Below are 16,508 nucleotides of genomic sequence, written 5' to 3'. Positions count from 1 at the left end.
GGTGGTTATGGAAGTAGTATGCATGATCTGCAATGGGTGTAGGTGGCCTAATGGTACATCAACTGATGAACAAAATGAACTGTGGTGTATGCATACAATGGAATACTGAGGAACAGTGAGGAATGAAGCTGTGAGACAGGCAATGAGGTGAATGGATCCTCTAGACAGCATTTTGAGTGAAATACGCCAGAAACAAAAAGACAAACATTATAATGCCTCACCAATATGGACTAACTATGTGTAAATTCAGAACTGAATCTTACAGCAGTTTTTCAGAGGAACACTTATTGTAATGTTCCCCAGATTGTAAGCTCTTACAGCAGTCACATCTATTCCTGAATTGTAATGGCTATCTCCGAATTCTGCGATGCTGATCCCTTTGTGTATAACCTGCATGGTCTCTGGAACTTTGGGTATCTGTGCGACACCTGAAACTCAGAGCTAGAGCTTGGCAGATGAACATCAGTATTAGTGCATACAGCAACTGTTTAAAAAGCTGAAAGAGAGTCTAGACTCAGAGAAATGAATGAAGCAGATCTGGTTAGGACTAATGCAAATCAGGCCAAAGGGTAAAGGACAATATGGACTGTGTTTTAAAACTTCAACTTCTGTGTGAGACCAAGGGAAGAGATGTTTATTTGGTGCAGGATCTATATTTTCTGTAATACACTAAATAATTTAACCTGTACGGTCAGTTAATTCAAACACCATAATTACATGAACTTTGAATAGGAAGTGAGATCTGGTAGATTTGCACAGGTTAGTGCAAAATAGAGATACATCCCAAAGTAATTCGGGCAGAGAATAAAAATATATATACAGGGCCCCACTGAGGAGCTGGGGGGGAATGCAGGAATGTTGGACTTCCCCACCTGGGTTGTTGCTGATGTTCTCACAAACATTCAGGACTGACAGTATGGTATGTTGAGCCCTCTATCTTGTGGCTTGCCCTTATGAAGCAAGCTTGTTACTGCAAAGGAGAGGCTAAATCTACTTATAGTTGTGCCTAAGTTTCCCCCAGAGTACCTCTTTGTTTCTTAGATGTGGCCCTCTCTCTCTAGCTAAGCTAACTCTGCAGATGAACTCACTGCCCTCCCCTTTACGTAGGACCTGACTCCCAGGGGTATAAATTTCACTGGCAATGCAGGATATGTCTCCCAAGGATAAGCGTGGACCTGCCATCATGGGATGGAGAACATCTTCTTGACCAAAAAATGGGGAAGTGAAATGAAACAAAATAAAGCTTCAGTGGCTGAGAGATATCAAATGGAGTCGAGTGGTCACTCTGGTGGGCATTCTTATGCACTATATAGATATCTGTTTTAAGGTTTTAGTGTATTGGAAAAGCTAGAAGTAAATACCTGAAACTATCAAACTCCAACCCAGTAACCTTGATTCTTGAAGACAATTGTATAACTATGTGGCTTACATGAGGTGACAGTGTGATTATGAAAACCTTGTGGATCACACTTCCTTTATCCAATGTATGGATGGATGAGTAGAAAAATGGGGACAAAAACTAAATGAAAAATAGGGTGGGATAAGGGGGATGATTTGGGTGTTCTTTTTTACTTTTATTTTTTATTCTTATTTTTATTCTTTCTGGTATAAGGAAAATGTTCAAAAACAGATCAGGGTGATGAATGCACAACTATATGATGGTACTGTGAACAGCTGACTATACACCATGGATGATTTATGGTATGTGAATATATCTCAATAAAACTGAATTAAAAAAAAAATCCTCATGGGAAAATTATTCATTAAACAGAAATGTATCTTATAGCCAACTGTTCCGGTTTGCTAATGCTGCCGTTATGCAAAACACCAGAAATGGACTGGCTTTCATAAATGGGGTTTATTTGGTTACACAGTTATAGTCTTAGGGCCATTAAGTGTCCATCAACAAGAGGGTACCTTCACTGGAGAATGGCCAATGGCATCCGGAAAACCTCTGCTAGCTGGGAAGGCATGTGGCTGGTGTCTGCTCCGGACTTCTGGTTTCAAAATGGCGTTCTCCCAGGACGTTCTTCTCTAGGCTGCTGCTTGCTCCTAGGTGGGGTTCTTCAAAATGTCTCTGCAGCTCTCAACAGCCATATTTTAAAATGTCTAAGCTGCAGCAAGCAGTGAGCTCCTTCTGTCTGAGCTTTTTATATGGCTCCAGTGATTTAATTCAGACACATCCTGAATGGGTGGGGTAACACCTCCATGGAAATAATCCAATCAAAGGTCTTGCCCACAGTTGATTGAGTCACATCTCCATGGAAACAATCAATAGGTTCCAACCTAACCACACCAATACATCTGCTCCCACAAGACCGCATCAAAGAACATGGCATTCTGGGGGACATAATACATCCAAACCAGCACATTCTACCCCCTGGACCCCAAAATGACATAATCTTTCTAAATATACAAAATACATTCATCCCATCAAAATCAGTTACAGGCGTGGTCTGTCCTAAGGCAAATTTCCCCTCTATCTGTGGACCTGTCAAACTTAGAACAAGCTATCTGCTTCAATATACAAAGGAGGGACAGTCATAGGATAAACGTCCCCTTTGCCATAAGGAGAAAAAGTAAAACAGGGTTAACAGGACCAAAACAGTTCCTAAAACCCACAGGGCAAATTCCATTAGATTTCAAAGTCTGAAAGTCATTAATAAAACAATGCTGTGTCCTTGGGGCTTGAGAGAGTGGCAGTTCCACATTTTCCAAAGGCTTACACAGCAGCCCTTTTCTCTCCAAACACTGGGGTGAGTGTTCCAACATATCCACACATTGGGGAGACCACCTTCTTCACGGTCCCACACTCCTCAAACATCGGGGTGCCACCCGGACTCTGCCTCTCCAGGGCAAAGGCTTTCCCCTCTCTGAATAGTGGGGTGGCAGCCAAGCTCTCCCCAATCCCCAGGGAATGCGCTCCACCCTCTCTGAGGCCTAGGGTGGCAGCACTCTTCCTGAGCAGCCAGGCAGAAGGCCTGCCCTCTGCCTCCAGAGCAAAGTCACCCTTTCCACACGCGTGCTGCATTCCATTCTCCCTGCCTGAGACCTCTTGACTCCAGACATCAATCTCCATGGCTCTTTGAAGACATTTTTCCTTCAATTTGTTCCTTGTCTGTCTCACCCAGTCTAGACTGGCAGCAGCTCAGTCTACAAAGATCTCACAAAAATTCCGTTGACTTCGCATGAAGCACACAGGGGTCAAAGCCGTCAGACAACAGAACTTTCCACAAATCCTTTCTGGATAACTCAATCTCCAATCTTGGCTTGTACTGAAATGGTGGTCAGGTTCCATGTTTGGTTAAATCCTCATGTGGGGCTGTAGCTTCTGGGGTTCCACTTTCTGGTAGCCCGGAATTGTCCAAACTATCAGTTTCTGGTTTCTTCGAACCCAAGAGTTCATTTCTCAGCTTATCTCTGTCCTGCCGTATTTTACTATAAGCTGCAAGGAGAAGCCATGCTATATCCACAACTTTTAGTTTTGTAATCTCATCAGCCAAGTATCCCAGCTCGTCGCTCTCAAATTCTTCCTTCCATCCGACACCAGGACTCAATTTTGCCAAATTCTCTGCCACTTTAAAACAAGGATCGCCTTTCTTCCAGCTTGCAACAACACATTCATCATTTCTGCTCAAGGCATCATCAAAAGTATCTTTAGAGTCCATATTTCCACAGTCTCTTCAAAGCAGTTTAGGCCTTTCTATTAAGCTCCACACAATTCTTCCAGAATCTTCCCCTTATCCATTTAAAAAGCTGTTCCAACGTTTGGTATTTGCAATCTCAGCAGCATCCCACTTCTCCAGTACCAAAATCTGTTCCGGTTTGTTAACGCTGCCATTACGCAAAACACCAGAAATGGACTGGCTTATATAAGGGGGTTTATTTGGTTACACAGTTACAGTCTTAGGGCCATAAAGTGTCCATCAACAAGAGGGTACCTTCACTGGAGAATGGCCAATGGCGTCCGGAAAACTTCTGTTAGCTGGGAAGGCATGTGGCTGGCATCTGCTCCGGAGTTCTGGTTTCAAAATGGCTTTCTCCCAGGACGTTCCTCTCTAAGCTGCTGCTTGCTCCTAGGTTGTGTTCTCTAAAATGTCTCTGCAGCTCTCAACGGCCGTCTTCAGAGTGTCTCTCTAAGTTGCAGCAAGTAGTGAGCTCCTTCTGTCTGAGCGTTTTATATGGCTCCAGTGATTTGTAATTCAGACACACCCTGAATGGGTGGGGTAACACCTCCATGGAAATTATCCAATCAAAGGTTTTGCCCAGTTGATTGAGTCACATCTCCATGGAAACACTCAGGTTCCAACCTAACCAACACCAATACGTCTGCTCCCACAAGACCACATCAAAGAACATGGCATTCTGGGGGACATAATACATCTAAACCAGGACATCAACTTTTCAGGAATTTATTCTATAAAGTGTGAAACATATCTACTTTAATTCCTGTATAGTAAAACTTGACTCAAAGTTCGAGAAATTAGAACAAGTCCCCTAAATCTGCAGTGGAGTAACGAAATGATAACTACAAGATCTGTTAAAGCTAAATTTGCAAGTAATAATTGAAACCCTGGGTCTCATATCTCATGGCTTCTTCAACTATAAATCATACTTATTAAGTAGATAAAACAAATTTAATTCTGGAAATTAAAGTAATTGTATCTAATCACTAGAATTGTGCATGTTCATGGGTAGGAGAAGATGCCTCCAAAGTAAGCAACCACTAATAACCTACCTGGCCTGCATTGTGTAGGTGGAGATACAAATAGAGGCTGCATAGCATTCTGTGAGGAAACTGAAGTAGTACTACTAGCTTGTTTAGCTGCTGCACTGTTAGGTAAGACTGGAGCTGGAACATTATTGGCACAGGAAGCTGCAATTGCTGAAGAATTTACCATCACCTGTAAGTGTGAAGAAAGTTTATAACACTACGTTCGATTTCTCAAACAATATTAGTTTCTTATCTGATCCTAAATTTCAAGAAATAGTATTTTGTTTTTATAACTAAAACACTGAGAAGTCAGCCTTTAAGTAATCCTTAAAAAGAAAGGTTAAAAGTTATTTCTTTTGAAGATCCCAAATTACTTTGAGAGATTTAATTCTATTTTTCTGAATAGATAATACATTAATATGGTTCAAAATCAAGTGTAAAATTGTATACAATGAAGACTCCCTCCAAACCCTGTCCTCTATCTGCCTAGTTCTCCTCCTCCTCAAATAGGTAACCTCTTGAGTTTCCTACATATTTTTCCAGAGATCTGTAATATATATTCTTTTTTACATGCATATACAGTTCCTCACATAAAACCACACTTAATTTTTAAACAGGAAGGGTACTTTGAATTTTTTTTTTTTTTTAACATCATGAGATCACAATTTGTCTTTCTGATTAGGCTGAGCTCCTTAAGAGAACAGCATCTGATGCAGGACTCTGCAGAGAGATATTCAATAAATGGTAACCGACTCTTCTTGAACACACTGTCCTCACTGGCAGTCTCCATTTCCTTATCCCCACCCCCCACCAATGTGGCTGCTACCCCGCTGGGTCCACTGGAAACTGCATTTAATCAACAATGGTCTCCATGGCAACAAATCTACATAGACTCCTGATGGTCCTTATGTTGCTTGACCTCTTGGCAGCAACTGACACTTGATTGCTCCCCGAAACATTTTCTTCCTGGGGCTTCTATAATATTATGTTCTACTTTTCTCCTCCCTCCTTGGCTATTCCCTCTACACCCATTTTCTAAAATTTGGTGATCCATAGGCTCTAGTCTAGATGCTTTTCTCAATCTCTTCCTTTTCCCAGGATGATCTTACTCACTCCTACGGTTCAGCTACCTTTTTTTTTTTATGCCAACTCCCTGTTCTATAGGAGACCTTCAAATTTAAGTTTCAAGTAAATGAGATAGAATTGACAGGTAATTTGTATTAACTCACTCATTATATAAGTTCAGAGGACACTGACTATAAGTTTTCTAAAGCCAGCACACAGAACAGTGTCTGGAACATAGTAGGCAATCAATTTGTTTAATTAATTTACTAACATGTGCCAGGCACCACAAGTACAATAATACCTAAGAAAGGAACAAAAGCAACCACTTTGAAGTATGAGGAAGGGCAAAGAAGAGAAAAAAAATTCATTTTCCCCATTCAGTCCATCACAACTGACTGCCTCATAGCACTATGAAGATTACCTTCTGCGGGTAGTTGTATGAGGTAATTTTGTCTTGAGGAGACATAATACATGGTCTTCTGTCCTGAAGAGATTTTAATGAATACAGAAAGTTAGTTAAATAATAGGAAATCAAGAAAACAAACATCACATCATAAAAAGATCTGCTTAGCTTCAATCTCTCCTGAAATTAAATGAAAGCGACCTGTCCTGAAAGTATTCAAATTTGGATATAACTACTAAGGTAACACTCCAAAAGTTATTAATCTTGTGTCCAATTTAGGTGACTCCTCTACTACCTATCTACAGAGGACCTGATCACATTCAACTCTATTCCTAATATAGATACTAAGATGTAACTGAGGGCTGTGATTTAAACACTTTCTCAGTGACCTTTCTCGCCTCAAAAACTTCAAAATCAGTAGGACCAACCAGATTTTGCTTTAAAAAAAAAAAAAGGCATTCCATCTAATGATGCAGCTTGAAAGCTTGAAATAAGGGTGGGGTGCCTATTGCTCTTGCTGGATCCTAAGCAGGATATAGTGGATGCAGTGGAATACTATTTTCTCTCTGAATCAAGACCATGTCTTTGTAAAAATCAAAATTATTTTGGAAGGCTCAGACTCATGCATGATATCTTGACAGCAAAAACTGACAATACTGGTAAGAACGCCAAGAAAATCAGAGAAGGCAGTCACAGGGAACAGAGACACCAAACTGTGACAAAGACTAACCCCACTCAACACGGACCTAAGACTGTACACCTTTCTAAAGTTTGTGTTCAGGTACAGCCAAAAGCACTTGCCTAAAAGCAAACACTTGCCCTGGCTCAGAAGGCCCAATGTGAATGGTAAACAACTTTCAAAAAGGATTTAGTTGAGTTGGGCATGGAAATAAGTAGGAATAAATTCTTCGAAGACCCTGTGCCTGTAAACCTGTGTTTAAGTCCTTCATTGGCCCTCCTCTCAGAGTGCTGTGAAAAAAGTACTTAGAAACTTGCTATGTATTTGATGACTGAGGAGTGAGAGGGAAGTGCATCATAAGGAGACTGAAAGCTACTGGGAGAGTATGATGAAGTTTAGAACGAAAAGGAACATGTGATAAGTGAGATTAAAGGGAAAGCATAACCTAGATTGACTAAAACAGAAAGTAACTAGAAGTAGGGTGCTACTCTAACAAAATCCTACCTTGAGAAGGAGATTATGAAATTGTAGCTCTTAGGGGAAGAGGCTTGGAAAACAAAATATTGGTACTATGTGGTCATTACTGTTAAAAGTTTAACAAGGTCTTTTATGAAAGACATATAGGGTAGAAAAGAATTAGTAGTTTGCAGGCAGGAATGAAAAGGAACGAAAAGGAGTCCATTAATACAGCATTGAAAAGGCAACTGCTTCAAACCCAAACTGTGAAAGATTAAACTAATACATGCTTTAAACAATAAAAGATCAGCTAAAACTTGGCTTTGCAACAAGAATCAAATCATTGTTGAAATCTCTGAATTCATTAAGAAGTCTCAAAGCAAGAGTCCAGCTAAGGATATAACACCCAGTAAATCCTTCACTTGGACAAAATGTCTCATGGAAAAGTATCCAACAGCATGGCTTTCCCATGGCAAGCCTGAGGTACTTACAATAAAGTAGAGAGCATAGGGTTAAGAAAGCAAAGAATTATAGAAAATCTAAGTAGTGTATCAATAAAAAAGAATTGTCAGTATGGCCACTGGAATAGGAATCAAACAAAGCAGCAGCATAATAAATCAGTCAAACAGTCAAAGAAACCATAAGACAGAAAATAAAAACATCCAACTGAGATAAAATGACCCTTGTGCACCCAATCTGCCATGAGCAAGAGGCACTTAGCTGCCAAGGATTATCCTCCAATACCTACTTCATATATGCCCAAGTAAGAAAGGACCTTAGAACAGCCAAGAGCCTCCAAAAACAATGGACTAGGAAGTCCTTCCAGGGAACAAGATTAAAGCCTAATCAATCAAAGATAGTCCCCATGCCTAGACTGGGGGTCCTACAATGCCTGTCTCATCATGATTTCAGAATTGTTATAGGTCAGTAACTGTGTTTCTCCCATTTTCCCCTTCCCGAGAAAGAATTTTACAATTTTTTCAGTCTCTCCTTTACCACTGTAAATTGGGTGGGTGGGCAGTAAATAACTTTGTACTTCTGGGTTTAGGCCTCCAGATCACATCAGAAATCCTAAACTTTGAGTCTGCTTACATCAAGTGGGATTTCTGGGTTGCCTCCCTTGGGGAGGAAGCAAGAATTTTGTCTTTGGGAGGGATACTGAGTTGGATATTGTAGTCATTGCTACTGTTAAAGTACTTCCAACTTTCTGCCCTTCCAAGCTCTGCCTTCCAAGCACACAGAAGTTAGACTCTTCAAAGGACCTGCTCTGGCCAAGGAAATGTGACATGTGACATCTCCAGGTAGAAACTTTAAGAGGCAGCACAACATTCATCATCTTTTATTTCCTGCCTTGGCAATCATGGATGAAGCTTCCATCCGCCTGATTCCTACAGCAGAACCCTCCTGCAGATCTCCATTGGACGTGTAGCAAAAGTGAGAAGTAAACTTTTGTTGTATTAAGTGACTGAGATTTATGGGCTTTCCCTTTATTGTAACATAGCCTATTCTGACTGATACAAAAATCATATAGAATTCTCTAAAAAAAACATCACCATCAATATTAGAATTTCCTTTTATACCCGCACATATCAGGAATATCTCTAAATAGATCAATTTCAGAAAATGGGTGGATCTTGGATGAATTACTTAATTCGGTGTCAATTCCTTCATCTACAAAATGAGGATGATACTAATTACCTCACAGGATTTTTTTTATTTAAACACATTTATATGTATAATTATTAGAACAGTGAGTGGTCTAGTACATAGTAGGAGCTAAAAATGCTTGCTATTATTATTAAATACCTACCACGTTTGCTGTAGATTCAGCTGTGCAATAAACACCTGAAGTTTCATATTCTGGCTCTACAGGATATAGCCAAAATAAAGTAGAAAATGAGCATTATTTTATGGTTTGAAATTCCATAAACAATGATGTCAGATATACAGATAGATCTCACTGACCTGAAGGATAAATATATTCTTCATGATATCCCCCTAAGAAAAAAGACAAGACAGGAGACATTTTATATAAGTCTTTCTAACTCAGTAGAGCTAAATAGCCAGAACTTGCTTTTTCTCAAGTATTATGGATATCTGTTCAAAACTAAAACACATACATCTCTGAAACATGCAATTTGACCATTCATAGAGGACAACACGTCTTGAAGCCAAAAACTGGATATAAACAGAACAAATTCCTTCACTGAAAATTCCCTTAGTTCTTAAGAGTTAAGGCAGAGGTGACCAACCCATTTGTGTCTAAATTTTCCAGTAAAGGAGTATAATGTTTAAGCAACACAGACTCTGGAGCTAGGACTGCCTGATTAACTACCTGACTTTAGGCAGGCTACATAATATTTGTGCCTCAATTTCTTTAGTGAAAAATTGGGATAACAGTACCTGGGGTTTTGAGGGGGGATTCAGTGAGTTAATAAATGTGAAAAGCACTTAGCACAGTGCTGAACACATACTAAACACTTAAATGGTAACTAGTATGTCATGCCTCATCTGTTTTTCAGTCTGTTTCAAGTAAGTAATACATTTAAAATCAATGTTTGTCCTCAGCAGATGACTCAGTGCTGTACCACTATTGTACCACTGAAATGCAGAGAAAGTCTATCTTCAATTGGACAGTTTTCCACCACATAAAACCCCACAGGTCAAAACCGGATTCAATTCTTAACCACTTATCAACCACATGTGCATGCAACCACTTCAGATAGCAGGATTTAAGGCGAGAACAAAGAGTTCGTTACTTTAACTATGCCCCTACAGGTGAGCAGCACACGTGACGCCAGCCACAGTACTAAACAGAAAAGACAAAAGGGTCATGCTAAATAAAAGAGAGCAAGTGTCTTTAAGCATGTGCATGCACACATATGTACACTCTTCACAGATGATTTTTGTGCTAGGTTTTATCATCCAAGTTAAGTTCCTAGAAACATCCATTGTCTTCTACATAAGAAGCAGAAAGAATATCAAAAGGAAATAAGGAACTTGACCAGCAAATCTAAAAGATCACAAAAGGCATTCAGAATGATTCACCTCCTTAAGCAACCAAATTCCTCCAGAATTGTTTCAGATATCATTTTATAGTAAAATGGCAAAAGTGAACACACCCTGTGGTGAGAGGCAATATAACAACTGTTAAGGGCATAGATAGATTTCAGAGGTAGACAAACATGCAGTTCAAATTTGATCTCTGCCAGTCACAAAGGACCACATATTGTATGGTTCCATTTAAATAAAATGTCCACAATAGGCAAATCCACAGGGATGGAAAGTATACTGAAGGCTGCCTAGGGCTGGGGGTGGGGGTGGGGAATGGGGGGTGACTGTTAACAGGTACAGAGCTTCTTTTTTGGGCAAAGAAATCTGTTCTAAAATTGATTACTGTGATAGTTGCATAACTCTGAAGGAACTAAAAATTGATTTATATATTTTAAATGGGTAAATTATATCTCAAAGCTGTTTAGAAAAATTTCGATCTCTGCCACTTACCAAGGGTATGACCTTGGCCATGTCTTTTCTCCTCTGAACGTCATGTAAAATGGGGATCCTCATTCCTCAGAAGGACAATATAAGCACTATACTAAACTATGACTACAATTACCTAGTAGACTGGCACATAGGATTAAATAAATAATGTTTGAAGATCAAGTAGACTTCTTTGGGCAAAGCAATTTCCTAGCAGTATTGTAAACTAATAGCTATTCACATGAAAGGCCTAAAATAGTCATATAAATGGTGAAAACAACTATTAATAGTGACTTACCAATAAGGAATAGATGTTTTCCATACTGAAATCTCACCAAATCAAAACTCACTTTCATATGATAAAAAATGTGTCACTAGAGATCTATGCAGAGAGCTGACAATAAGTTATAACAATGTAGTGGACTACAGAAATAGAAGTCTGTCCTTCTGAGAAATACCAGGACATCTTCAAGCTCTCAGACAAGAACTGATAACTCAAAACAAGCTGCCAAAACAGAGTGAGATCCCAAAACCAAACTTTTGGACTACTTCACAACCCTGACATACAAATGTCACAAAAATCATCTTTTTAAAAAATATTTGTGGATATTTTATAAAAAATAGATAAATGGGACCTCCTTAAAATTGAATATTTTTGTGCAAAGGACTTTGTCAAAAAGGTGAAAAGGCTACCAACTCAAAGGGAGAAAATATTTGAAAACCACATATCCAATAAGGGTTTAATATCCAGAATATATAAAGAAATCCTACAACTCAACAATAAAAAGACAAACAACACAATTTAAAAATAGGCAAAAGGCTTGAATAGACATTTTTTCCAAAGAGGAAAAACAAATGGCTAAAAAGCACATGAAAAGGTGCCTAACATCATTAGCTATCAGGGAAATGCAAATCAAAAGCACAATGAGATATCATTTCACACCTATTAGAATGGCCACTATAAAAAAATAGAAAACTGCAAGTCTTGGAGAGGATATGGAGAAATAGGAACACTTATTCACTGCTGATGGGAATGTAGAATGGTGCAGCCACTTTGGAAGGCAGTTTGGTGGATCCTCAGGAACCTAAGTATAAAACTGCCATATGATCTGGCAATCCTGTTACTTGGTATATACTCAGAAGAACTGAAAGCAGGAATGCAAACAGACATTAGCACACTGATGTCCATAGTGGCATTATTCACAATTGCCAAAAGATGAAAACAACCCAAGTGTTGTTTGTTGAATAAACAAAATGTTGTATATACATATGATGGAATATTATTCAGCAGTAAGAAGGAATAAGTCCTGAAGCATGTGACAACATGGATGAACCTTGAGGACATTATGCCAAAGGAAGTCAGACACAAAAAGGACAAATATTTCTTATTATAATTAGCTCACTAATATAATAAGAAAACTCACAGAGTTAAAATCTAGAGTATAGGTTACCAGGAGATACAATATGGGTAGAGAAAGGGGAGCAGATGCTGAATATGCACAGAATTTTTAACTAGGTTGAATTTAAATGTTTGGAAATGGATAGAGGTGACAGTAACATATTAGGGTAAATGTAATTAACAGCACTGAATTATGAGAGTGAGTGTGGCTGAAAGAGGAAGTTTAGTTGTGTTATGTCATTAGAAGGAAGCTAGAGGATAAAATATGAGACTGTGTAACAGTGAACCCTGTGGTGGATGAGGACAGTGATTAATAGTACGAATATAAAAATGTTCTTTTATGAACTAGAACAAATGTGTCACTAATACAAGAGTTAGTAATAGAATGGTATATGAGAAAAATGTACCTATTGCAAACTATGAACTATAGTTAAAAGTAATATTTTAATATTCTTTCATCAACAATAACAAATGTACCACACCAATGCTAAGAGTCAATAATATTGGGGGATAAGGGGTATGGGATATTTGTTTTTTGATTTTTTGTGGGGTTTTTTTAGTAATGAAAATGTTCTCAAATTGACTGTGGTGATCAATGCACAACCATATGATGATACTGTGAACCACTGTACACTTTGGATGTACTGTATGATATATAAATATATCTCAGTAAAACTGCTTAAAAAAGAAGAAAAACAACAACAAATATTTAAATATAATTGACTCACCATTGTCACTCTGGCCCTCACCCTCCTCTGAATTCAAAGTCTTTTTGCCTGAGCTATGTCCCTGCCTTGCAACACAATACCCCGAAGAAGCAGGAACCATTGTAGAGGGACCTCCATGATTCTGTACCAAAGACAAACATACACTTGCAGTTCTCCCAATATAGCCAGAGAAAAAAAGCTAGAGGGAAGTTTTGAACTGAACAAACTAGTGATTAAGAATGTGAACTTCTGTTTTAAGAGAGCTCTGTAAGAGTATTTTTAAAATGTATTTTAGATCAAAATAATAGGTGAATAATGATCAAGAAAACACAAAATATTAGTCCACATTATATAAGCAAGATTGTTAATTTTAATTTAAAATATTTTTTATTACCTCCATCCCCTTCTAAGAACAACTAAAAAAAGGTCTCTCCTTCCATCTTTAAAAGCTGTAATATGAAAACTCATGTTTTCTGGAAAAGGCTTATTTTGGTTGTACAAAAAGCTAAAAATTATCTGCACTGTCTTTACTTATATAAAAAAAAGAAAAAGATAACTTTTTGAGTAATGCTTTGACTACTTACCAGTAAAGTTGGATAAGCAGTCTCATTCCCTTCTTCAACTTCATAAAAAGTAATGGTTTCTTCCAAGCCCCTGGGCATCTGCCCATTCTCTGAGGCAAAGCCATACTGGCATTCCTTATTCATACAATGCATCTGGCGGTGACTTCGTCTAAAAGAACTTAAGCAGAGTGGAAAATGGAAAGGGGAAAAATGATAAACGACAGTAGCAACTTGTTTCTAATTACTAAATAACAGTTCAAACATCTCAAAGTTAATACTTAGTCCATATATTTAATTAATGCTCAGCAATGAAACAACTTAACAATTTTCTTTGATTTTCAACAATTTGAATTCACTTACCGTGATCTATAGGAGAAGTTATCATAGCTCTGGCAGCACCTTTTACCCGGGCCAGGGTAGAAACCAACTTTAGGGCCTGCCATGTTGTGCCTGTTTATAAAGCGAGCTGAATCCCTAAGAATAAAGGGAAAGGAAAATAGAACTGTTTACTCACTAGTGCCTGAGTAGTCAGTCTCTATTGTTAAAAGAATTAGCACATCTTTCTAAAAACTTCAAGGTAACTAATCAATAGAAAGAGCTTTGCTTTCCCCAATATTGGGATTAGATGTACCCATTTTTAATGGATACAGTGTCACATGCCACATGGACATTCATATTTGACAGCATTACATCTTCTAACATCTCTTCAACTGCTCCATATTTCCCTAGACTATGACAATACCAACCTACCAATAAATTTAATTAATGAAAATTTAAGCATACATCAGTTCTATCATCTCTATTTCCTTAGGCAGTGATTATAAAAGAAATCTAAACTATTAAGATATGTGCCAGTTTGAATGTATTATGTCCCCCAGAAAAAGCCATATTCTTTGATGCAATCTTGTGGGGCAGACATATTAGTGGGGATTAAGTTGGAATGTTTAGATTAGGTTGTTTGCATGGAAATGCACCCCACTTAACTGTGGGTGATGACTCTCATTGGATAATTTCCATGGAGGTATTGCCCCATCCATTCAGGGTGGGTTTAAATTAAATCACTGGAGCCATATAAGTGAGCTGACAAACATAAGGAACTCAGTGCAGCTGAGAGTGACATTTTGAAGAGGAGCTACAGCCAAGAGGGACACTTTGGAGAAAGCACAGGAGCTGCAGATGAGAGACAGTTTGAAGATGGCCGTTGAAAGCAGACTCTTGCTCCGGAGAAGCTAAAAGAGGACAAACACCCCAAGAGCTACTAAGAGTGACATTTTTGAGGAACTGCAGCCTAGAGAGGAACGTCCTGGGAGAAAGCCATTTTGAAACCAGAACTTGGAGCAGACGCTAGCCATGTGCCTTCCCAGCTAACAAAAGTTTTCCAGACTCCATTGGCCATCCTCCAGTGAAGGCACCAGATCGCTGATGACTTACCTTGGACACCTTACGGCCTTAAGACTGTAACTTCGTAACCAAATAAACCCCCTTTATAAAAGCCAATCCATTTCTGGTGTTTTGCATTCCAGCAGCATTAGCAAACTAGAACAAGATAATTCTCAATTTTACTATAACTTTGTCCAGGAACTATTTCTAAGGCCTTAAGAGAGATGTGCGTTAATCTTGAAAGTCAGTTAAGCCTTACCTGGGTACCCCATTTCCCCGACCTTGTCTGTGAGACGAATGTTGAGGATGAAAATGCTCATTAGACATAACATTGCCAGCTGCCTGTGAGTAGTGCACTGGAGAGCCATGTCCATAATGCATATTGTGCTGAAGCCTAGGTGGGAGGAGGGGGTCTCCCCTGCTGTAAGCCATAGTCATATAAACCTCTTTCCCTCTAACTTTCTTAAACATCTTCTTTCGTTGCTTCATATCCATCTCTGACATACCTTTCAGGAAAACAAAGAAAGTAGCAAATAAGCTTCATAACCAAAGCAGAAGATCCAGTGTTCTCCCACCCCTGCAACTACCTGAAACTTTCAGAAGCTTAAGACTAAACCAAATACACAGAGGGAATTTCAGTATGTGTGCCTGTTTTTTTTTTTTTTTTTTTTTTTTTTTAAGGATGTACTAGATCTTCCATTTGGAAAGGCAGAACTAGTGGGTACTTTCTGTATCAATGGATATTTCAACATTATCCTTAGTACAAGCAGCTTTGGTCATCAAAACATCAAGTGTCATCTAGTCACCCATGTTACTATTCTCCAAGAAATTACCCTGTTAATATCTCTGGCTGCTTCTGCAAGGCATTTTCCTAGTTCTTTAAGAAATCTTTTCCTCTCAAGCTTTAGCGTCTAAAATCCACTGCAGTTTAAGTTTATACAAAGTCCCCTAGAATAGTGGTTCTCAACCAGGGACAATTCTACTCCACTCCACCACCCCCAGGGAACATATAGCAAAGTCTGGAGACATTTTGATTGTCACAACGGAGAGGAGGAGCTATTGGCATCCAGTGGGTAGAGGCCATGGATGCTGCTAAACATCCTCCAAGGCACAGGAGAGACCCCACAATAAAGAATTATCTAGCCTAAAATGTCAATACTGCCAAGGTTGAGAAATCCTATCCTAGAACAAGACTTTCATTTTACTTTTAATAAAAAAAAAAAAAAATAAAAAGCACAATGTAGGTAAGTAATAGGGTTACAAAGAGGGAAAAATAAAAGAACAAAGACTTTCAGCATACAAACCCATTTCTGGGACACAGCTCCCAGGCATTTTCTGGTAACTTCTTCCCTTCCGATTTGGCATAGCATTCCAGGTGGGAACAGGTGTCACTTGTGTAACTGGTTTTAAGTTAGCCAGTGGAATAACATGCCTTAAAGTTAAAGGTACCACCATGAAGACATTGCAACAATTGTCATTTTATATATCCCCAACCCCTCCTGCTTCATTTTCAAGTATATTCTGTTTAAACCTGTTGACACTAGCTTCCCTCTGTTTAGGTTTTCTTTTTAAGGTTAGAAAACCAAAGAGTAGTTTATATAATATCACAGCTGTTTGTAACATACCATATTCCTGAGGAAACACTGTGGTAGAATATATTAG

At 38.7% G+C, this 16,508-nt stretch overlaps 1 protein-coding gene across 2 annotated transcripts in view; it reads right to left on the bottom strand.

Moving 5' to 3' along the window:
• LOC119522571 (putative bifunctional UDP-N-acetylglucosamine transferase and deubiquitinase ALG13) overlaps positions 1-16,508 on the bottom strand; it is a 97,823-nt gene that overhangs the window by 52,107 nt on the left and 29,208 nt on the right. For both annotated transcript variants that reach the window (XM_037820986.1, XM_037820985.1), the window contains 9 exons: positions 16,151-16,278; positions 15,106-15,352; positions 13,827-13,940; positions 13,488-13,644; positions 12,925-13,045; positions 9,283-9,315; positions 9,128-9,183; positions 6,201-6,263; positions 4,739-4,904 (listed from right to left, as the gene is read on the bottom strand). In XM_037820986.1, coding sequence (XP_037676914.1) covers positions 4,739-4,904; positions 6,201-6,263; positions 9,128-9,183; positions 9,283-9,315; positions 12,925-13,045; positions 13,488-13,644; positions 13,827-13,940; positions 15,106-15,352; positions 16,151-16,278 — 1,085 coding nt within the window. The remainder of the gene's footprint in view (positions 1-4,738; positions 4,905-6,200; positions 6,264-9,127; positions 9,184-9,282; positions 9,316-12,924; positions 13,046-13,487; positions 13,645-13,826; positions 13,941-15,105; positions 15,353-16,150; positions 16,279-16,508) is intronic.

This window comes from Choloepus didactylus, chromosome X, assembly GCF_015220235.1.
Source record: "Choloepus didactylus isolate mChoDid1 chromosome X, mChoDid1.pri, whole genome shotgun sequence".
Classification (NCBI taxonomy): domain Eukaryota; kingdom Metazoa; phylum Chordata; class Mammalia; order Pilosa; family Megalonychidae; genus Choloepus; species Choloepus didactylus.
This window is presented reverse-complemented; position numbering and strand designations above follow the sequence as displayed.